The sequence below is a fragment of the Drosophila albomicans genome, chromosome 3 (genome assembly GCF_009650485.2).
Source record: "Drosophila albomicans strain 15112-1751.03 chromosome 3, ASM965048v2, whole genome shotgun sequence".
Classification (NCBI taxonomy): domain Eukaryota; kingdom Metazoa; phylum Arthropoda; class Insecta; order Diptera; family Drosophilidae; genus Drosophila; species Drosophila albomicans.
The window spans coordinates 3,480,683-3,505,102 of NC_047629.2; the positions used below are offsets into that span (position 1 = coordinate 3,480,683).

General features: G+C 41.8%; 1 protein-coding gene across 1 annotated transcript in view; it reads left to right on the forward strand.

Moving 5' to 3' along the window:
* LOC117567311 (uncharacterized) overlaps window positions 1-24,420 on the forward strand; it is an 85,064-nt gene that overhangs the window by 43,503 nt on the left and 17,141 nt on the right. The window contains exons 3-4 of the mRNA XM_034247198.2: window positions 19,772-20,055; window positions 20,327-20,470. Coding sequence (XP_034103089.2) covers window positions 19,772-20,055; window positions 20,327-20,470 — 428 coding nt within the window. The remainder of the gene's footprint in view (window positions 1-19,771; window positions 20,056-20,326; window positions 20,471-24,420) is intronic.

Below are 24,420 nucleotides of genomic sequence, written 5' to 3' on the forward strand. Positions count from 1 at the left end.
CTTTGCTTGATTGTCTTTCACTCAGCGCGGAGACAAGACAAGAGGAGAGGCAACAAATTTGATGTACTACTCGCACATGTGAAGTGAATGCCATGCATGACAATTTTCCAGCTTGCTGAGGGGTTGAGTCAAGTCAGAGAAGAGAAGGGAGTGAAGGGAAGGGAAGAGTAGGAAAGGGGAGTAGAACAAACACACGCTCCACGTAAATTTCATGCAATTTGTTATGTTTTATGTGCCTCGTCTGGCAGTCAGGGCGGCTTCAACTCTGATGGGGGCGCAACGTTGCGCTCTGCGATGGTTGCTGGCAGCTGGTTGCTGGTTGCTGGCTGTTGGTTGCTGGCAACTCGAATGTTACGCCTGGGAATCTCAAAATGACAGACTTCAATTTATACAATTTATTTTATTAAGTCAAACATTTGTCTCTCTCCCTCTCCCTCTCTCTCGCCATCTCTCTACGTGTGCGTGTTTGCCGTTTTATTAACAAATTGATGAAACAATTTCCGCAGCGTTTAATATGAGGCAATTTTTTCCTCTGACCAACCGCTTTTTGGATTTCCGCTCAACAAAAAAAAAGAAGAAAATTGAACATTCTTGGGGAGTGGGATGAAATCAGACAACATTCCGAGTATATGAAACTGTCCCTTTATGGCACGTTAAATTTCACAATTTTAGTACACACATAAAATCTAGGAAATTGGCAAATTTCAATTGCCTCTCGACCAGCCAGCGAAGGATGCGGAGGACTCGACTTGACTCTCACCTAAGCGCCCATATAAATCTCAATTTATGTGCCCTATTTAGGCATTTTGGGCACGCAGCAGCCATTTGGGTTTGGCTTTCGCTTTAGGCCTCAAAATTATTGAATCTAATTAACTTAAATGAAATGAATGAAGACTACAAATGCGCCTGGCAAACTCGTAAAACTTCCCAGACTCCCAAGAACCTCCTCTATGCCATAGGCAATACGATGTGTGTGCGAGGCACGTTTAATTTATGGATGTGTATATAAATTCATTTGGAGCTCTTTAATTGCAGCTTAATGGCAGGAATCTTGTAATGTTCGTCCATTCCAGACGCTCTTGTTACTGCGCCTGAAGGTCAACAGATTGATTGAGGATTAAGACTCCCAGTCCAAAAGACTTTGAAAGTCTTGTTTGTTTGCCTTTCTTCTGGCAATTGATGGCTGCCCAAAACTCAACTGAAACCTTATAATTAATCATTTACACAAGCCGAGTTGGAAGTGGGTCTGCTCCTCTAATATTTATAATGTAAATTGTTTGCCCAATTGTGGCTGCTTTCACAGTGTTTACTTTATTATTGTGCAGGCTGTTTAATAAATTGAATGCAAACAGTTTCTTCCACGAACCCAACTCAAATTCATGTCTGACTTTGAATGAAAACTATATTGGAACAAGTAGGAAAGTTTCGGTCGAGTGTGCTCGACTGTGAAATACCGGTTACCCATTAAAAAACAAAACAAAACAGTGCGGTATTATCCCTAAAATATACCAATTTAAGAGACTGATTGTAACTACTTAAATATACCGAAGGCTATATATATGTATATATATATATAAGGCTAGTTGCCTTAGTTTTATTATAATATTGTAAGTTATAACGTAAGTTTAGGATAATTGATTATTGATAATTGAATACTGATGAATACGATGACACGCACGGCTGTTCTGCTTCACTGCTGATCACGGTTCTGCTTGTACTTCTGCTGCTCTCGTACTCCTGCTGTTCTCGTACTACCGCTCTACTCGTACTGCCGCCTATTCTCGTACTGCTTGTTCCTTTCTGTCGACTCCGATTTCTGCTCACGCCGGCTACTCGATACTTTTCTACGTCGACCAATCGATATCTGCTCATACCGATATATCGATGTCCATTCACACCGACTCATCGCCCTTGCCATCTTACATTCGGCCACCCTGATTCAGTCATCAGCCTCTGATGACCAGGCTTCTTCGTTGACCTCAGCATAACGCCATAGCTTCATGTTGTCGACGCTTGTAGCGGTATTAATAGGCCCTTCTGTGTTACCAACTTTACGCACCTCATATCGCCCGCTACGCTTTATTTTCGTGACCTCATATGGCCCCAGATATTCGCTAGCTAGCTTCCTACCAGCCACGAACTGCGTACGGCGAATGGCCACGAGATCTCCAAGCTTATAGCCATGTTCGTTCTTCCTGTTTTTATCGAACGCTTTTTTGTAGTTATCCTGTGCATGCTGTATTTCATCTTTCGCTTCTTGCCGAGTCTTCTGTCGCTCCTCGTCGAAACTGTTGTACATTTCGTCATCTAGCATCTGTAGAATTCTGCAATCGGCATCATTTTTCATCTTAACGCCAAACATAAGCTCGAATGGTGAGCGCTTCGTCGACTTGTGTGTGGTACCATTGATGACTCGCTGCACCTTTGGTACAAACTTAAACCATTTGTCGGGCTTATCTGCAGACAGCTTTGAGATTATGGCCAAAATTGAGCGATTAACGCGTTCGACTTGGCCGTTTCCTCTTGGGACTCCGGTGGTGCTCCAAATGTGTTCGATTCCATTCTCCTTAACATACGACTCAAATGCAGCTGAAGTGAATGCCGATCCACGATCGCTAATGATTCGGCAAGGATTTCCGAAAACGTCGGACCAATTCCTCAGCTTCTGCAGAACTTCCTCACTGCTCGTGGTTTTAGTTGGATACAACCAGACAAATTTTGTGAAGCCATCCACAATTGCAAAAATGTGTTTATACTGCTTGGTCGTTACATCCATTACTCCTAGATGGTCAACATGTACGGTATACAACGGTTCCGCTCCTTTGTCGATCTTATAAAGAAATCCCTCTTTCTTGCCTAATTTTTTGTTGTATATGATGCATTTGACGCAGTTACTGATGACCTTGGATACCTTTCCCTCCAAATGTGGAATCCAATAGTTTTGTTGTATGGAATGCATAGTCTTCTGGGTACCGAAATGGCCAGCTTTGTGTGCTTCTGTTATGATCTCCTTTTCCATAACTTTTGGGACCACCAGCACATCCGTTCCTTCGACAGCTTTGTACAATAGGCATCCCTTAATTTTGAAGTCTTCATATGGGCGGCTGGACAAGATCTCCAAAATCGCTTTTACCATGGCATCACCTTCCTGTGCTTTCTTCAATCTGGCAGAAATTTCAGTCGAAATAACCATTATTTGGGGTGGGTAGCGACTTAAACAATCGACGTGTTTCAATCGATTTCCAGGCCTATGTTCTACTTCGAAATCGAACTGCTCCATGTACACCACCCATTCTGCCACGTCGCGAGGTACATCCTGCTTCTTAAGGGTTTGCTTGAAGGCGGCGCAGTCGATAATCAACTTGAATGAAATACCCAACAGGTATTGGCGAAACTTTTTAAGCGCCAAATAAACGGCCTTTGCCTCCAATATATAACTGTGCTTTCTCGACTCGGCTTCTGTAGTCTTCTTACTCCAGTAGCAGACAGGATACAGTTGATCATCGTACCACTGCAGCAATGTGGCACCAAACCCATCTTTCGAGGCATCTGTGTGGAGCTCTGTGCTGGCATTTCTGTCATAGATTCTCAATACAGGCTCCGAGGTTAGTGCGTCTTTCAACTTTTGCAGCGACTGTAACTCAGCAGACCCCATTCGGAAACTCTCATCCTTCCGTAAAAGATCTGTTAACGGCTTTGCTATCTGAGAATATCCTCGTATGAACTTCCGAAAAAATCCAGTGAGACCCAAGAATGACTGCAGGGCTTTAATATTCTGTGGTGCTGGAAATTTTCCGATAGCTTTCGTCTTCTCTATTCCTGGCTTGATTTTCCCGTCTTCAATTATATGGCCGAGAAAATGGATTTTCGTCTGGAGAAAATGACACTTTTTCCATTTAATTTTCAGCCCAAACTCTGCTGACTTGCTGAACACGCGCTCCATTTTCTTCATGCATTCATCTGCTGTGACTGCATGTATGATTATGTCATCCATATAGAGATCTAAAACATCTTCGTTTATCAGCTTTTGGAAAACATGGTTGACAAATCGAATAAAAATCGCTGGCGAATTACGAAATCCAAATGGTGCTTGGTTGAACTCGAAAAGGCCTTCCTTCGTAATAAAAGCTGTGAACTTCTTGCTGTTTTCTTCCACCGGCACGTGGAAAAAAACCATTTTCCAAATCCATAACGGTGAAAAACTTGGCCTTCTGCAGTTTTTCCAACACGTCGTCAATCACCGGTACTGGGAAGCAGTCTTTGAGAACCATTTTGTTGAGCTGGCGATAGTCGACACAAATGCGGTTGCTTCCATCCTTCTTTTTGACAACAACTAGGCGGCTAGCAAAATTAGATGTGGACTGCCGAATTACGCCTGTATCCAGCCACTCGTTGATTTGATGTTTTACTGCTTCAGCCTCGCTAACAGCAATTCGACTGGGTGCCTGCCGAAAAGGCATAATGTTGGTATCCGGCACGATCTTGAGTTGAATTGGGCACTCAGCTGTTTTCTTCATCGCATTGAACTTGTCAATCATTGTTTCCACTGCTCCTTTATATTGCGGAGAGGTATCAATATCAGTGTTGGTTTCTAAAATATTGAGAATACTTAACTGATTTGATTCTACAGTTTCCTCCCCAGCAGGGGGAGAAAACTCGTAGCCGGCTGCTGTCATCTGCATTCGAAACTTTGCCACGAAGTCGTATCCCAGTAAAGCATCACAGGCGATGGCATCTTGCGGAACAACTAGAAACCTGTGTGTCAGCTGCATTTCGTCGATCTTCACCTCTGCATTGAATTGACCCAGAGGGCGAGTCATACCTCTTCCAAGACCTCGTAGTGTTGAAACGCTCTGCTGTAATTTGACGCCACTAATTTTATTGACCACTGCCTCTTTAATTATTGAGACGTCAGCTCCAGTATCCACTAGCGCCTCTACCACAACGTCAGCGATTCGCAGCTTTTTTAGACGACGATCCTCGTAGACAACTTTCATGTTAGGTGCAGCCTTGCAGTTTCTTGACATGTGCCCGTTTTCGTTGCACCGAAAACACTTAACCTCACTCTGGCAATCTTTTCGAAGGTGGTCGTTTGCGCCACAATTAAAACAATGCTGCTTCTTCTCAGTTTTAGGCTGTGCGCTGTATTTGTTTTTGCTTGGCTGATTTTGTCGTTTCTCTTCGTTCTCATTCGTTTGGTTACTTTCATAGACTTCATACTTTTCTCTCAATTCTTTAAATGACGAACATCCGTACAAAGTGAATTTAAAGTCGCTTTTAAGATTCAAACCATCCACAACGTACTTTATCACTGACTGTATGTCTATAACTCCACGCGCAGCAATACATTTCATTTGCAGCAGGTAATCGTGAAAACTTTCGTCTTTGTGTTTCACACGCTCAGCTAATTTTCTAATAATTTCGGCGCTTGACACATTTCCCTTAGCAAATTCTTCAATCAACTTTGTTCGCAATGTATTATATTCGAACACTGCAGTTGACTCCAGAAATAGTGCCGCTGTACGAGTCATCTTGGCGCGCGCTTGGACATATTTCTGCTTGTCACTGAGTCCGTATGCGTCTGCGTTCAACTCAAAGTTTTGAAACCATGCCACCACTTGCATACTATTTCCATCAAACTCGGGTATAATTTTTGCAAAATTTTCCACTACCAGCTTTCCTTCATCTTTTTGTTTTTCGTCAGCTCGGATTTTCAGCGTTAACAGCTGTACTAGCTGCTGCAGCATTTCATTATTTTCGGTCATTATACTCATTTCTGCATGTGTGGTTTTGCTCTCTTTCTTCTCAGCTTCATTCTCCATCGTCTTTACGCTTTTCCCAGCTTCTTTTTCTTCTGCTATCCTCTGGCGCGATCGCAGCGAGTATTGTTGTCTCGCTTGCACTACTGCCGGCTTTTTAGTTTGCTTCTGCTCTGTTTTTTTCGAATTTGTTCCACTCATATACACACATACAGCTCTAACGGTGCTTTTTTCAAGAATTTCACAACCGCTTGCAATTCACTTTTAGGCTTTTAATTTTGTTGTTGTTGTTTTTTTTTTTTTGAACGAGCTTTTTAATTCCGCTGCTGCTGCTTTGGGCGAGCTTTTTAATTCTGTTGTTGTTTTTTTTTTTTTTGACGAGCCTTTTAATTCCGCTGCTGCTGCTTTGGACGAGCCTTTTAATTCTGTTGTTGTTGTTTTTTGGACGAGCCCCCAAATATAAGGCTAGTTGCCTTAGTTTTATTATAATATTGTAAGTTATAACGTAAGTTTAGGATAATTGATTATTGATAATTGAATACTGATGAATACGATGACACGCACGGCTGTTCTGCTTCACTGCTGATCACGGTTCTGCTTGTACTTCTGCTGCTCTCGTACTCCTGCTGTTCTCGTACTACCGCTCTACTCGTACTGCCGCCTATTCTCGTACTGCTTGTTCCTTTCTGTCGACTCCGATTTCTGCTCACGCCGGCTACTCGATACTTTTCTACGTCGACCAATCGATATCTGCTCATACCGATATATCGATGTCCATTCACACCGACTCATCGCCCTTGCCATCTTACATATATATCGATAAACTATTAAATTTAAAATATAGCCTAGACAATATTTGATATATCGATATACAATTGTATCTAAAAACAAGTAGGAAAGCTACAGTCGAGCGTATTCGACTGTGAGATACCCACAACCCATTTTGAATAAAAGCAAAACAATGCGGTAATATTCTAAAATATACCGAATTTGTAGACTGACTATAACTACTAAAATACATCGAAGACTATATTTGGTATATCGATATACAATTGTAGTCGATTAGACAAGTGTGCTGGGCTGTGAGATACTATTGTGGTGATATTCTGAATATACTAAAAAATACTAAAAGGCTTTGTTTGATATATCTACTTTTAATTTGATCAAAAGAAACGGTGATATTCTTAAAATATATTAAATTAATATACTGGAATATACCTAAAGCTTTTTTGGTAAACCGATTTTTACTAAAAGTAAAAAGGCGGTATTATTCTTAAATTATTATACTAAAATACTAAAAATAACGAAGGTTATATTTGGTATATCGATGTACTATTACGCTTAAAATATAGTATAGACAATTTTATTTGGTATATCGATATACAATTTTGTATTTAATATATACCATATAGTATAAAATATTCTATATTGTTCATATGGACAGACAGTCAAACATGCGGTTGTCACTGATGAAGAATCTATATACTATATACTCCTTCTGCCAGTTACATGCATTTTCTGGAGGCACAGAGTTATAATAACCTTCTCCTCCATTTGTAGCACGTATTTTCATTTCGAGTGTGAATATCCTTTTCATACCCTCCTCTTCTGAACATAATTTTGACACGTTTGAATGATGGACTACATCGATGCTCATTGCACAAAGTGCTTAGACTTAGACTGACATTTGTAGCCATCAATGTTGATGTAGACACAGGTAAATGTCGGAATAGTTTCAAAGGAATTTCTTGACTATGCACTTTAAGAAACTTATAAAATTTGTTTTACTTTTGACAGTAAACACAATCAGTGTTAGCCGGCAGGTAAATTCTGGCTCAGATTCGCTCAGCTGAGGAATTTCCGTCTGTTCTCCTTTTTGTGACTGGCACAAAATCAATTTGCAACTTCACTTTGAACCCTTCAATTGCCAGGACAAAGGCCGCAGGCTACAAACAGTAATGACCTCATGCCACTTCCCCTCCAAATTCCGATCCCAAATAGCTTCATTTACGTCAGCCAAAAAATCCAAAAAGGTTAAGGAAAAATAAGTCAACAGCCCAGCAGATTTTTCTATTTGTCACCCGCAAAAACATGAAAAATGTCAAATGAAAAATTTGCTTTTTCCGCAAAAAGAAGCAAATAGAAATTGCAAACGTCTGCATAAAATGTGTATAAATTTGGTCATGGTTTAGACAAATCTATAAAATAAAAGAGAAATACTTTTACGCATCGCGGCACAAAGTGACCTCGATAAAGTTGATGTAAGCTGTCGACTGTTAACAGTTTTTCGTTGTTCGTTGCTCGTTGTTTGCCCAAAAACTGTGCGAATTGCGAAACTTTTTAATGGATTTTTTCGTTTGATAAGATTAACAGAGCAACAGCAAAGAATTAAAAGCAACACGCTAAGAAGTTGTACTTGCTTTAAAGCTCTGCCAACGAAAATGTAATTTTCCAGCAATAGAAGAAAACCCTTTAAAAAATTCAACTCGCTTTGTTTGATGTGGTCGGCAAAAATTACTGTAGCGGAAGTCTTTCACTGACAGCTGAGAAATCAGCTCTTCTGCCTGCCATCGAAATCAACTTCAGCTGTCCATTGAATTTGCCCCCCTCAGTCCGTCATTCACTCAATCAGTCGGACAGTCAATCATTCGAAGCATCGCTGCAGGGCTTCCAGAGTTGTTTGTCTGTGAAATTTGAGTAGGCAATTTTAATAATTTAAGTAAATGATCCATCACAGTTACAGTTAATCTATCAAAGGCAGCCCAGGAGACATACATACTATACATATTTATGTATATTTTATCTTCTTCAATTTTTTTTGCTTTTCTCTTTTAGTTAACAAATTGTCTTGTTAAAAGTTTTCGTCTCCTCCTTATTTGCCTGACCGCAAGTCGCGCTGTGAAAATAAGATGAAAAGTGACTTGAAAAATCTGTAAAAATGCTTTGACTTTCCTTTGTCTGTGTGGGTGTGTGTGTATGTGTACGATATATGTGTATATGTGTGTGTTTGCGATAAGGAAATTTGCTGGCTATTAGTATTTAAGGCGTCAAGTCATTTATATTCATTTGGATATTTTTACCCAAATGAGACAGACAAACGCTTGATTGCCAAGTGCTGATGGATAATCGTAATGGCCAAAAGTGGACAGCCCAAAGGACACCAAGGACATTGAACTGACAAATGATTAGCAATTGAAGGCAGCTCAACGAGGACAAAAGAAAGACCAAGAAAAATCCAATTTTAAATCTCCTATTAAGCAGCAGTCTTTAATGCCTTAAATGGGCTACTTTAAGGCAATAGATTTCAATGTAGATTAATATAAATTCTTTGAATTTCTTGGTAAGAAAAAGTAATTTCCTTTATGAGTATCATAAGAATTTTTAACAATTTTCAATGGAATTTAGAAGGAAGAAGGATGTTACAGATTTAAAGTATAATTTGGTAGAGAATATATTATGATGTGTAACGAGTTTTCAACAATTTGCATGAAATCACCAGATTTAAAATAGGTTATGTTATAATATAGTAAAGCAAAGCAAATATAAAGTGCTTGGGACACTTTCGGTAAGGAACAAATTATTTTAAGCAATCCAATCACATTTCAGGCTGGCAAAAATCCTCTGCTGAACCCTCCCCGAGGGTGCTGGCTGGGTAGGATCTGTATTACCTCAGTGTCAACGGGTAGCAGATCTCTACTATACGTCGATATTTCAGGAACTGCAGATCCTAGCTGAGGACTCTGTTCCTTATCTTTCGGGCATCTGCCTGAAGATAAGTAGCAGAATCCATGGTACGAGGTGTCTGGCGGTCAGACTGAAAACGCTATGGGGGGCTCCCAAGAACAAAATTAGCCAACTATGGTCTCGGATGGACTCATTAAACTATTCAACTCGGGCTGGGATGTCAGCCCAAACGTCGGTGGAAGGCGTGACTGCTACCACCGGCGGGCACGGGGGGGAGAGATCCTCTCTGCGTGTCGCCAGCGGTCACACCTCTGAGGCGGCGGGAGCAGGCCGTATCAGTTGTAACAACACTGCCACCAAAAATTCGAGGTTGGTGCGCGCGGGTGCTGTGGTCTTAACCGACACGGACCAAAAGAGCGCTGCGCCAACTTCTACGGTGGAGGGGGAACGTCTTCCTCTTCAGTCACCCCTGCCTATCGCCAGCACCTCCAAGGTTGCGCAGCGGGGCACGGGGGGCTGAAGGAGAAGGCCAAAAATAGGGCGGCGACCCGTATTCACGCAAGGCTTAGTGGCGTAGCTAACCTGTCCGTCAAGGACCAGGAGAGGCTTGCCTGGGCCAACACGTGGATGCGGGAAAACCAACTTAGCCCCCTTCCAAAAGACAATAAAGTGCAGACCGGTTCTACCGGCCCTGCCAACAACAAGGTGGAGTCCATGGCAAGCAAGCGCCAACGGTCCGCTGAGAGTCCCAAGCAAGGGGCTCCAGTGAGCAAGAAGCTGCGAGCACCTGGCTCCACCAACACGGACTCGAACAGGACGAAACAGAGAGCAACGGTTGCTGAAACTGCCAGGCGGCATCTCGCCGTTGCTCTCATAGACAGAGGGGACCCTAACGGGAAAATGTCTGCAGAGCGGTGGCGGTTGACCCATAGTAAGCTGGTCGACGCACTGTTTGTCAGGATGGAGAATGTCCCAGACAGTCCAATGCCTACATTCGAAGGCACTGGCTGGCTGAATGGTGTCAAGATCCTGACATGCAAGGACGACCCAACATTGCAGTGGCTGCAAGCGACCGTACCCAAACTGGACGGGCTGTGGGGGAGGGGGCCAAGCTGGACGTGGTGGACAGGAATAATATTCCGTCCATGCCGAAGGCGAAAGTCCTTTTCCCAATAGTTGTCCAGGGAGAGCGGGCGCTTCAGCTGCTTAAAAAGCAGAACCCGGCCATACCGACGAGTGATTGGTCCGTGCTGAAGGTTGATGAACCTTTACCCAGTGGTGGGCAGCACGTGATCATTCAGATCAACAAGGAGGCCGAGGATCTGCTATATAAACGCAATGGGAAGATGGCGTGGGGCTTAGGGAGCGTGTACCTTCGCCTCAAGAAACGTCATCCGAACGACAATGACACACACACGCTGAGGTCTGGGGAGGTTGAGGCAGATCTCGGTCTCGAGAGCGTGACCGACGCCACCCAGCACCTCAGCCTGACTGACAAGACGGAGGAGGTGGGGGAGGAACTGTCCATGGAGACGGGCCCCCCCGCGAGTTTGCTAACCTCTAATGAGTGTGCTGCAACTCAACCTCCATAAATCCAAAACGGCTTCGGCGGAGCTACTCCTTGCCCTGGAGGAAGTGTCCGCCTACGCGGCTTTGGTCCAAGAACCGTGGATAGCGTCGGGCAACACGGTGGCTGGACTGAAGTCGCCCAACTATGATTTATACGTCCCGACATTGGTAAGCAGATCGAGAACTGCCATCCTTGTAAAGAAGGGGCTAAAAGCTCATCTACTACCTAATTACAGCAACGACGATCTAACCGTGGTGGTGCTGGAGAGCCGTGAAGGATGTTTGCTGCTGGCATCCTGTTATATGGCCCACGACAAGCCGGCTCCACCTGACGAGCTGCGGAGGCTGGTGGACATGGTCTGCTCCTCCAATAAGCATATTATTATCGGAACGGACGCCAACGCCCACCATAGCGTCTGGGGAAGTCCCGACATCAACGACAGGGGTGAGTCAGTTCTTGATTTTATCCTTAACCATAAGCTTAGACTAGCCAACAGGGGTGAGGTATCTACCTATGTAGATCCCACCTCCAGTAATGTGCTGGACTTAACGATTTCAACTGAGTGTACCAATGTTGAAGAGTGGAGGGTCCTGGACAGACCCTCCTTCTCGGACCATAAGTACATTCAATTTACCATTCCTTTTAACAGGGTACCTGCGGCTCAGCCGTTCAGAAATCCCCGTAACACGAACTGGGCGAAATTCTCTAGCCTTGTTTCCAAGTCTCTTGGTTCGCCGGGTAACATCAACTCGGTGCAGGACCTAGAAACTAATGTCAATGTCCTTTCTGCAGGACTACTTTCAGCGTTTCGCCAATCTTGTAGACTCTCAAGACCGACGAGAAGATCGAAGCCACCCTGGTGGAACCCAGATCTCTCATCGCTACGTGGAGAGCTTACTAGCATGTTTCAACTTGCTAAGAAGGCGGACAACGAATATGTCTGGGACGAGTATAGGTCTCTCCTGAAGTCGTACAAGAAGATGATCCGATCATCCAAAAGGTCTTCATGGAGAACCTTCTGCTCGGACCTGGATAACATCAAAGACACCTCCAGACTGAGGAAGCTGCTGTCCAAGCAGGCTTCCAGTCCTAGTCTGCTCAAGTCGGGCGATGGAGCGTGGACGGAGAGCAGTGCTGAAACTCTTGAAGCACTGCTCTCAACTCATTTCCCGGGATGTATTGGAATAGAGAATAGTGACTGGCAGCTCTTTCCTAGTCTCCCAGTTATGAGACTCCCTGCCAGTCTAATTACAGATAACAAAATAATTTGGGCTATCGACTCCTTTGCGAAGGTCAGGTCGCCTGGTCTCGATGGACTTTCGCCAGCAATGCTGCAAGCCAGCAAGCCCACGATTGTTCCGTGGCTGTCGGGTATCTATTCGGCGTGCCTCGCATGGGGTCATATCCCCACTCTTTGGAGGACCTCGAAAGTCATTTTCCTGCCCAAGGCGGGCAAATGCAGTCATGTGGTCCCAAATGACTTTCGGCCTATCAGCCTAACCTCTTTCCTGCTAAAAACATTGGAAAAGCTACTTGATTTGCACATCAGAAGCAACTCAATGCATCTGTTGTCCCCAAATCAGCATGCGTATACAAAGGGCAAGTCCATTGAGACTGCTCTCCATGCTCTAGTAGCCTCCATAGAAAAAGCGGACCACTATAAAGAATATGCCTTGGGTGCATTTCTTGACATTTCAGGCGCCTTCAATAACGTCACCACTGATGCTATTATGAAGGGCCTTACCTCAATTAACACGGCACCAGCGATCCACAGATGGGTCAACCGCCTTCTTTGTGACAGGCGGGTGGTGGCTACGTGGGGCGATGCGGCCATTACAAAGGTAGTGCGAGGTGGCACTCCCCAGGGTGGGGTTCTCTCGCCTCTCCTTTGGAATTTGGTCGTAAATAGCCTACTTCTAAAATTTTACTAGACGGGCCCCCAAGTTAATTGCCTATGCTGACGACATAAGCATTTTGATAACTGGGAAATGCCCAACCACCCTTAGTTCCGTAATGGAACTTACTTTGCGGGAAGTTAAAGCATGGGCCGAATCAGCCGGGCTCAGCATTAACGCGGATAAAACGGACCTTATCCTCTTCACGAAGAGGTATAAGGTACCTGCGTGGTCCCCCCCAAAAATAGGCTGCACTATGCTAAAGCCGAGCCTAGCAGTAAAATACCTAGGTGTGGTCCTGGACAGCAAACTGACATGGAAGCTCAATGTGTTAGAAAGGGTGAAGAAGGCCACCGGAGCCTTGTACATGGCGAAAAAGATGCTTAGTTGCACTTGGGGCCTCTCTCCTAATCTAATGCGGTGGATATACATCTCAGTTGTTCGCCCTATCCTCACCTACGGTGTTCTAGTGTGGTGGCAGGCCACTGAAAAAAGGACGTACCTATCCATCATGGAAAGGACACAGCGTCAAGCGCTACTGTGTATCACAGGCGCTCTCAGGTCGACGCCAACTAAAGCCCTCGAGGTAATAGCTGGTGTGGAACCATTACACCTATACGCGCAATCCATAGCCGCAAAATCGTCCCTACGGATTGCCGCAACTGGCAATTTGGGTCTGCTAGGCTATGGTCACAGCGCCATTGGTAGGGAGACTAGTAGAGACTTGGACTATACTATCCCCCTTACCAGTACTGACCATATTAACACTATATTCTTGGAACCGGAGTGCTGGCGGGAAGGGTTATGCATTCCCGAAGCCCTCAACCTCTTCACCGACGGTTCGAAGATGGATGATGGTGTCGGAGCGGCCGTATACTGCCCGGACCCGGTCTCCAAACAATCCTATAAACTCCCAGACCATTGCAGCATCTTCCAGGCGGAAGTTTTTGCCATTGGCAAGGCTGCCGAATTGGCTCGGGGTTTACAGCGTGATCACACCTCTATTAACATCTTTGTTGACAGCCAGGCTGCAATAAGATCAATGCACTCTGATGTGGTCAAGTCCAAAGTTGTCCTGGACAGCAGAAGAGCAATAGAGACGCTGAACGCATCTGCGGTCGTGCGAATCTATTGGATCCCAAGCCACCAGGGCATCGATGGCAACGAGATCGCAGACACTCTCGCCAAAGAGGGAGTGGGGCTCGACGTTGGCAACATGTGCAATGTTCCGATATCCCTGCGAACTCTAGGCAGTGAAATTGAGGTGCGCTCTAGACTTCAGTGGGACGCGAGCTGGCGTAATGCCAACTCGTGCAAAACTGCAAGGCTGATGTGTGCCTCTACTAACAAAAACTTAACCAAATTCGTCATGCAGCTTTCAAGGAAAGACTGCAGGCTAATGCTAGGCATTTTAACTGGCCACTGTATGTCAGCTGTCCATGCTGTAAAGATGGGCATCACGAACAGTGATCAGTGCAGGAAATGCAACGAACCCGGGGTTAAGGAAACACTTGAGCATCTTCTCTGTAGATGCCCAGCGTTATCCCGACTCCGGTTGAAATACCTTAATTCGCCGTGCCACAACGATCTTCGGGACGTCTCACGGCTATCTCCTAGGATGATGCTGGCTTTTGCCAAAAATGCATCCATACTGCGCGATTTCTGAGACGTAGATAAGCTACCGGTTCAGCTACGGACCTCCACTGGTCTATGCTTTGCCCCGTACTGGGGCAGCCGGTCCTACCTAACCTAATCACATTTCAGAGTAAAATATATTTCTAAGACTTCTTAAAATATTTAAGTCAATAGAATTTCTTTATTTGAAAGAGTATTTTGTTGGTTGCTTTTCATTATTTTTGTTCGTCGAGCAATTTACTTGATTAGATGTATGTGATTTTTTTTATGTGCCATAAATTCACTTTACGGCAATATTCTACGCAAAGGATTTTCGTAGACACTGAAAAGTTTCCTCAATTGATTTGATGCCAAATGGAAAATTCCCATTTTCTTTTTCCAATCTTGCTTTTCCTTCGATTTTTCTATACGGCACGCAATATGCAAATTTTATGTTTTATTGCTTGGGCACTCATCAAATTTGGAAATCACTTTTTTTTCACCCGAATACGAAGTCGAAAGTCAATATAGAAGGTCGAGCTAAGTGAATACAAGAAGTCATATAATGTTATTATACATATATGGTAGGTACCCCCATTGGGAAGTTGGGATACATGGCCGACCAGGCAAAGCCATCAATCTTTTGATGGAACCTCTCACGTAGTCATCGCACAGCTGCAAATAGTTGAAGCCGCTTAGGCACGAATTTCTATTAAAATATTTATGCAAAATCCTGTGAAGCGACATTTTAAGCCACCGTTGAAAGGGTCTGAGTAGGTTCTGGATTGGGTGCAGCTCTCCGGCTGTGCGTGAAAAATTTCAGCAAACGATTTTCATAATCGATTTTCAGTGTCTCCTCAATGACTGTTGACAAGAGCGAGCGAATTGCGGGGGGCATGACTAAAGAGGCTTGTCAACCTTTATCAAAGTAAAAAAAAAAAAAAAAAAACAAAAAGGGATAAGAGGCGCCAAGTGGGGATGAGAGGCCAGACAGAGAAAGAGAGAGAGAGAGAGAGCGAGAGCGAACAAAGCCGAGACAAATGCGACATGCGTCTGTTGACAATATATCAACATGTGGAATGCGGGCGGGAAGCCTTCAATATGGGCAAGGCGGAGTGGGCGTGGCGGGGTTCATCGCTGAGGCATCGCTTGCTATAGTGGCTGTGAATGTCCTTGCTGGCTTTCAGACTCGTTGAAAAATATGCAAAAGCCAAGCCGGCTTTACAATTTTTCTACTTGACTTTGACTTTTTCGCATCTGTTGTCGTTGCCGTTGTCGTTGTCATCCTTGTTGTTTTTGTTGCTCGCGGTTCACGCCACCGGGTCAAGTAATCTTTAAAGTAGGCCCCGTCCTCCGTGCTCTGTCTGCCGATACCCGAGAATCCTGCTGGTACAACGATACACTCGCTGGGCAATTCAAGAGCAGCAAAGCGCGTCTAATCGATTCGCTGGCGGCACAGAATTGCCTCGCTATGGGACTGTGACTGCGACTGTGAGAGTGAGGTCCTCCTGCTCGTCCTGCTCGATTTGGGTTTGACTTTGGGGTCGTCTCTGCTGCTTGTCTTTGTGTGGATTGCGCTGCTAACCCGTTTTGTGGGCGTATGTGACAATAGTTGTGTGAACTTGCTAGCAACAAAACAAAAAAAAAAAAGAAAAGAAAAATCAAAAGATTAAGCACAACATGTGATAAGCAACAGTTGCCTGCTTCCTTTGGAGGCAGTTTCTAAATCACACTTCTTGCCACCCGATGTGAAGTGGACAGTACAAAGGAAATAAATGGGTGAAATGGTAAATGTTCTTGTTGAGCTGAGCATTGAATGAAAATGAACTTTCGCAAAGAAGTTTTGTGTTGCATGCAACGAAAAACACTTTTCACATCAGGGCAATCAAAAGCTGACAGCGATGAGTGATAGTAAATTGATTTTGTTTTTGTAAAATATTTTACAATGCATTCAATTTGAATTGTAAACAACGTAACAGCCTTAGACTGCTAAATAGATTTAGTTTTCTTCATACCACATTGTAGGAATTACTGTAATTATATTTGGTATTTTCTTTTTGTGTGTCTAGATGAAACAAGAAGTCACATTTGGAAATTTAACAAAGTTGTTCATGTAACATAAGAAAGCTACAAATTTCCATTTCCAAGCAAAACACAATTCAAGTAGTATATTTGAAGAATAATCCCGCTGTATTTTGCTTTGAAATGAAAATATGTAGCGGGTATTTGGGTTTTAGTGTGTTTAGCAGTCAGCTAAAAATACTAAATACCCAACACCATAAATTCTACATCCATATGCTACAACATACTATACTATACTATAACAGTATAAAAATAAAAGTATAAAATATACCAGATTGACAACCAAAGCAATTAAACCCAACTCCATCAGACACTCGTTGCCATATGAAACTTTATCTTTAAAAACTTCTTCAATTTGTAATTTGAGGTCGAAAATTGCTTCTTCTGCCTGTTACATACATTTTCTGTAGTATGTGAATTATAACATAGCTTGAGATTAAAAATTCAGATAGAACACAACAACAACATATCATAATATATGATGGTTAAACAATCTGATCATAATTATGACTGTCACATTTACAAATAGTTTGATGTCTCTTATTCTCTTAATGCAAGCAGTATTACTTATATTTAAATGCTTTGCATTTTAAGGAATTTAAATTGTTTGATTGCCGTTGATTGGTTTGGTTAGAATCTAATGACATTTCTGCTATAAATAATAATGATTTATTGACATATTTCAGGCATGTCATTAAAGCAGTTCATTAACTTTGATTATTGCATTATTATACATGAAATATAACAGCAAAATATTGATTTATTATGGGCTTTTCTTATTGTGTCGATAGATGTATTGTCATCATTCGAAACACAAAGAAGCCATTTTCTGCTAACATTTGCTTGTTTGCTTAAGGTTCAGCAATCTATGGTTAACTATCAAACTGAGCTACGCATTGTCTTGTTTATATTTCGACATACAAACTTACAGGGAGCGGCTAAAAGTAGGTGTGGCATCTTGGCTTTGGAGCTGTTTCCATAATGAAATGCTGATACATTAAACAGATTTATTAAACGTTGACTTCGTTGTCGACGTTGTGGCTGCTTTCTCCCCTCTCTCCCCTCGAACTCTAAGCTGTCATGGACCAAGGTCTCTCGCAATTCTTAAGCGCGTGCTGTGTTCGTGGTTTTATGTTGGGGGTGAGTGGATAGGGGTGATGGAGCTGGGGGGTGTGGTAACCGCCTGCAGCTAAGCGCAATGCGTTTGTCAAATTTTGACGAGCATCTCCCGCGTTGCTCCCTTTTATCGATTTGGCCCCAGCATCCTTTGAAATCTATCTGTCTGTGGCTGGCTTAGTGTGCCCTTAAGCTAAATTAAAGCATATATTACATTGCATTAATCCTTTGATGTCTAAGAGTGGTTTTTTCCTTCCAAACTTGTGTTGATTAAGCTGCGGATTTCATGAAAATAGAAGAAGTTTACGTTTCTGCTATAAATTTCTTAATTTTAAAGTCTGTTTGAGCATTTAAAGCAGACATTTTCTGGACTTGTCTTTGCTTCAAGAATACGCAACGCAAAAGCAGAGTCCAACAATTTCCGTCATCGAAGGCAAACAAATCATTTGAAATGTTTCTCCTATTCTTATGCTTCCTGAGTAAACAAAGAAACAACTCGATTGTCATTCATAATTTAACTGAGACCTGCAAACTTGACAACATCAAATGAACACTAATTTCAAACCCAGGCTAAAATTGACTTGCACAAAGCCAATCTAGCAAAGAGAAAAAAAATGTTGGTCACGTAACCACTTTGCTTTTTGCCTCTAAGGAATAACAAATACAACGAGGACGAGAAACGCATGATTAGGAGGTGAGAGCGATTCATTCGAATATGAAATACCCTATAAGCTTTGAATGAAATCAAAGTAGGCGAGTTGTGGAAAGGAAACAACGCTAGGCACTGAACGCTAGATGGCGCCAGTGCATCTATAAAAATTAGTCATGTTAAATGGCAAGAACAAAGATTGTACATGCAATTAATTATATGATTTAGAGGTGACATCGATCCATTCGACTATGAAATACCCCTGAAGTTTTGAATGAAATCAAAGTAGGCGAAAGATGCAAGCGAAACAACTAACCGATAGATGACGCCATTGGATTTAAGAAAATAAGTCATGTTAAATCTCAATGTTAAATCAAAGATTGAACATGCAATTAATTCTATTCAAAGATAAACGTGCGCTCTTTGACTATAATACTCTTTAAATTATTTATCAAATTGAATTATGCAAACTAAGCAATCCAAGCAATTCCATCGAACAATAGATGGCGCGAGTATATAGCAGGAGAAACTATGTTAAAAGACAAGAAAAATAATTGCACAAACAATTAATTATATTAAAAGTTAAGAATGTTGCCTTCGAGTAGCAAACTAACCTTAAAATTGTTTATCAAATTAAACTAGGCAAATTAAGCAATACATGCAATGCCAACGAACACTAGATGGCGCCATTGCCGCTAGCAAGAGAAATGATGTTAAATGACAAGAAAAATGGTTCTACAAACAATTTAAATTAAATCAAAATTTTATGTTTGGTTATTATTTGAAACTATACAAAAATGCATAATGCACACTCGCATCTCAAATTCGATAAAATCTAAAATGCAAATTAATTAATATATCATTTATAATTGAAGTTCGATAAAATTCATTTAATGTTCACCACGTCGGAATAATTATAAAGTAAAATAAATTAAAATGCAAGCATTTTGATTCAGCTTATAAATTGTTTATTTATTTCGGAGCAACCAGTTGTAGCATTTGCAACTGGCCAAGTCAACATCCTGAACTCAATGCAGACTTGCAATGCGCCTCGCTGGCCAATTCCATAACGAGCAAGGACAACAAACACTCAGGCCAAACCGAGTCGAGTCGAGTCGACAGTGTGCTCAGAATTTTCCGCGCGTTGACTGCTGAAGTGGCAGCCGAAGGGAAGTTAGATGTGGGCGGGTCTTGCAATGTTCTTTTGTCACAGTCAGGGACAAAAAGAGAGAGCGAAGGAGGAGAAACTTTACATTTTAAGGGGGCGGCTACCGCAGACTGGAATTACAAATTCAGCACAATGTCCGCTTTGTCATTTATGCATTCACCGTATAAATTAAGCACAAGACATTTCAACCTAGCTGCTTAATGAGCTCTTAAATGTTCTTTAATCTTTTTTTAGGTGGCAGTGGCAGCGGAGGCGGCGGCGGCGGTGGAGGAGGCGGCGGTGGCGGTGGCAGCTCCTCGGACATCTCCAAAGATCATTGCAATAAGACAGTGGACATCTTCGAGGACATTAGCTCACCTGAGGTCAGCAATCAGAATGTGGGACGACCTCTGACCTGCTGGTATCGCTTTCGACCCCTCAAGGGTTCGCCGCGTGACTTTGTGCTGCGTTTACGCTTCAAGAAGTTCAAGGTGGGCCAGCTGCTGAATGCCACCCACTGTGACGGTGGCTATCTTCAGGTGAGTACAGCAACAATCGCAATCGCAATCGCACTTGCAACAACGATGTCGCTGATGACGCTGATTTATGGCATTGCCGCGGCAATCAAATCTAATTTATAACTTGGCGTCGTCTAAATGATGACACATGTCCTTGGCCCCCTCTTGAAATGCTTGACAGCTTTATGGGGCAGGACGTGCGCCATCCACTTCGCACTGGCAATTTATGTTTGAGTTTGTGGGATGCTCGCTTATCATTTGATTTGCTTTCGCCCCTTCGTCTCTTCTGCAGATTGTCGATGGCAATGCCAAAACAGATGTATCCAATCGTCGGGAGCCCGGAATGTTCTGTGGCGAGGCCGAGCAGCCGCAGACCTTCATCAGCGAGACGAGCTATGTGAAGGTTCTCTTCCACACCGACAACTTTACGGATCAGGTAAGGCCATCATACTACGACTCTTATTAGTCATTACTTGCCGAGGAAAATCATTCTTAATTTAGCCTTGTTGCAAGTGCAATTTGTAACAACACCTGGCTACATTTTTTAACCAGCTCCACAGTCTTCCAATTACGCTGAAAAGATGCTGTCCTCGTCTGGCAAAAGTATCTGCAACTTGCAGACGCCAACGCACTTACTCTAATAAACCAGAGCTATCCTCTGATTGCTCTCCCACATCTCCTGCAGTCTTCTTGTGTATTTATATTTATCACATAATTTAAGCAAAATATTACAACACACACAAGTCCTTGATGTCGTCGCCTTCTCTTGAAGTATTTCAATACACTGTCCTCAAGCAAAGATTGTCAACATTTTGGTTGCATTGGTGATATTGGTGACGTTTAACTGAAATAAGAGTTATTGTTGTTGTTGAATACATGATCATTTTAATGAATAATTTGAATAAATTGATGTTTCATAGTCTTTAAAATCATACAAATTTTATCAGACTTTTTCAGAATTTTATTAATAACAAATTTTAAATTTGAAAAAGTTATTTTTTCATATTCGAAGTAAAATATAATATTACAAAGATCTGACAAATTTTGTATGTTAATGTGCTTTTTAATAACCTTTAAAGACTTTAATAAGTAAATACTTTTGTACAGCCATAACTGAAAAAAAGAATTGTTTACAACATTTGTTATTATAAGCATGCAGAACTTTATAATAATAATATTTTGCAAAACCGAACCAATTTTTCTTCAATTTCAAACATTTGCCGAAAATTGTGACGGATAAGCAATCGCGATAACTGAATCAAAAGAATTGTTCAAAATGTTTGTTATTATAATCATGTAAAGCTTTGAAGAGACATTGACATCTTTCAAGTTTGGTTTGAGATCACTGTCGAGAATTGTGCTTAATGAGTAGAGTAATGACGTTTGTACTGAAGCTCATTTCATTTCAATAAGGAGTTGTATTCATTACTAAATAAAACAATGATAATAATTTTTCAAACAATTTCTTTAAAAAGTTCAAGGCAACGTTAAATGCGATTCCGTAATGAATACAAAGCTCATTCGATAAACTCATCTTACAAAATTAAATTTGGGCAACAGACTTAAATTTGTTTCGTCCTTGTAAGCTTAGTGTAAGTTGCAGCTGCATTTCTTAGAATAATATGTAGGGTATCTGTTCGTCACATTGTCTGCCTCGTTAGTTAGGTGTTTTATTTGGATTTTTCCCCATTCACATTTGCAGTCTCATTTTGCGTTCTTTTTTGCTTGTTGGCTTTGGCTGTGACCTATGTTGCTCTATCTGCTTGGCTGCATTCATGCAACTCACTTTCGCACTTAGCCCGCCATCCTTATGTAGTACACCACATATGTAGGTAGTATAATACAGGTATACAACACATAAGTATATGTATATATAGTATTTATATATGTATATTTCTGCATGCATTATTCAGCTGAACGTCTAGGATGTGGGAGTCGTCTCCTCGTGTCCTCGCTTGATTCTCGTCCTGTGCACGTTGACTGCCGTCTAGTTGGTGTCTGTCGCTCCCCTTTTGGACTGACTGGCGACTCGTTGCCGCTTGCAGGTTTTTCCTGCTGCTGCTCCTCTTGTTGTTTTTCGCACGGAGACTCTCTCTCGGATTTTATATTATATTAGTTTTTTGTGCAGTTTCTGACGTGTTGTATTTACATATATCAAATTAAAGAAAAGTTTGCAGGAGTTTTAAAGTATTGTTTTAAGTTATTTGATACGCTAATCTATTCGGAAGTTATTATGTTTCTGCTGTGTCGATATAGCAAATCTGCCATAAAGTCAAACTGTTTTACTGCGTTTTTCTGTTTCCAATCTCCATCTTGAGTGACTTTCAGTAGCTCCAGCAGCCGATTCTTTGCTTAGCTTATTGCATTCAGTTCAGTTGATGGCTTAACTCCATGCTGCAGCTTACAAGTTGCATGAAGCGCAAACACAACACACACAACACAGCAGCTAAACTAGGAGATAGACTGCTGCTGCCGCTTCAACTCCTGCCCTCCAGAGTGTCTTATGGACACCTTAATGGAGTCATAAATATTTATGAAAACTCGTCCCGTCTCGCTGCCTGAAGTTGGCTTGGTTTGGCTGGCTGGCTGGTTGGCTGGCAGACTTGGGGGCGTTATGTGCTTTGTTTTTGCCACGCTGATTTTGCCAGAGTTTTCCTCGTCTGAACACATTTCTGCCACTTATTTTGCGCGAATGCGCTGGAAAATGCGTTACGTTGCAGGGCATCGCAAAAAGAAAGAAAGAAGGAAAAAGTGCCAGTATCATCCATGATAATAAATAAAAATAATAGAGCCCTGGCAGGTAATAACGTTGCCACGTTCACAATTTAATGAGCGGAGTGAAAGTACAGCAAAAAAAAGTTAAAGCAACTAAAAACAATTTGGCATTAACATTATTTCAATTCGAATAAATCAAAAATAAATTGCCTGACAAACGAATCTGACTCTGAATCTGAATCTGAATGATTTTTAATTTATTCGCACCCCGAAAAATTCGCCATATTAAAATGAGACGACGTTGTTGTTTGGGGCTCAGTTAATGACAACGAAATCGCTGCTGTCGATGCTGCATCATCATCCATAACATCATCGCTCGCATTTCACGAATATTCAATGCATCGAAAGTCGTATAATGCGGCAAATATGAGTGGGGAATGCGGCATCCATGCGGCGTTTGACAGTTTTCGAGGCATGCCCATGCACGTAACAGCTGCCCCTGACTGCTGACTGCTGACTGGCTGAAAGGCCACCAACCAGGTCCACGTCTAGGTTCAGGTCGTCCTTCGACTGCGTTGCTGCCATTGTTCACATCGTTAAGTGGCGCTAACGTCATTGACGCCGGTAACGCATTTAATATTGACATGTGCATTACGCACCAAGTACCAAGTACCAAGCTACGAGCTGCATGCACCATGCTGCATATTGCATGCACCGAGCAGGACTTGCCGCAGTGCCACATCTCTGCTCCAACGGATTATGATGATGATGATGACGATGAGCAGGATGACGATGACGATACCGATGCACAGATAATTGTCAATAAAATGGAATATATTCTACTTATATATTGCGATTATGGCAACAAGATACTGCTGGTCTCCAACTATCGATTTGATATCCTTAACGCATTTTAAATTTTCTCTGCAATGCAAATTTAAAATAATGCTCTCTTGAACTTTAAACTTCCTCTCTTTTCTAATGTACTGGATATTAGCTGTTTATAATTCTAGTCTTCAATTATCAGAAAATACCAATCAAATACCAAACATTATTACAGTATAGTTAGTAAATATTAAATTATGTTACTTAATGTTTTTCATAGTTTACAGTAATTAATATTATTGACCAACTCTTGTTGACTTTTGTTGATCAGAATTTCGGTCATTTAATCCTCTAGCAAGTCACAAACTCAATGAAAATCCATTTGAAAAATTAATATGTATTTTTGTTTGAAACTTGTTCAAGCCAAATATGACAGTCTTAAATATTTCCGTAGCAAGGAAAAAACTTGCTAAAATCAAGAATAAAATATTTAGTCAAAATTGAACCAAGGAAGTAAAATCTTAAATCAAGATCAAAATTCTGCAAAAATTCTATATGGAAATTCAAGATTATAATATTGTTTCAAGAATGAAAAATTTCAATATTAAACCAACAAGGCAAAATCTTAAATTAAGATTCAAACATTGTCAATTGTTTAAAGCAAAACAAAATTGTTTTAAAGTATGTATTTTTTTTTTGTTGTGATTAGTTACGCGTCTACGCAGTATTAATAACATTCATTCTTTTTAAACTATAGTGAATTAAATTTATGAAATCGGAAATTCGAACCAATTTATAATTAAGGAAATTCTAATCTCTGAAACATTTAAAGTACCGAAAATGTAA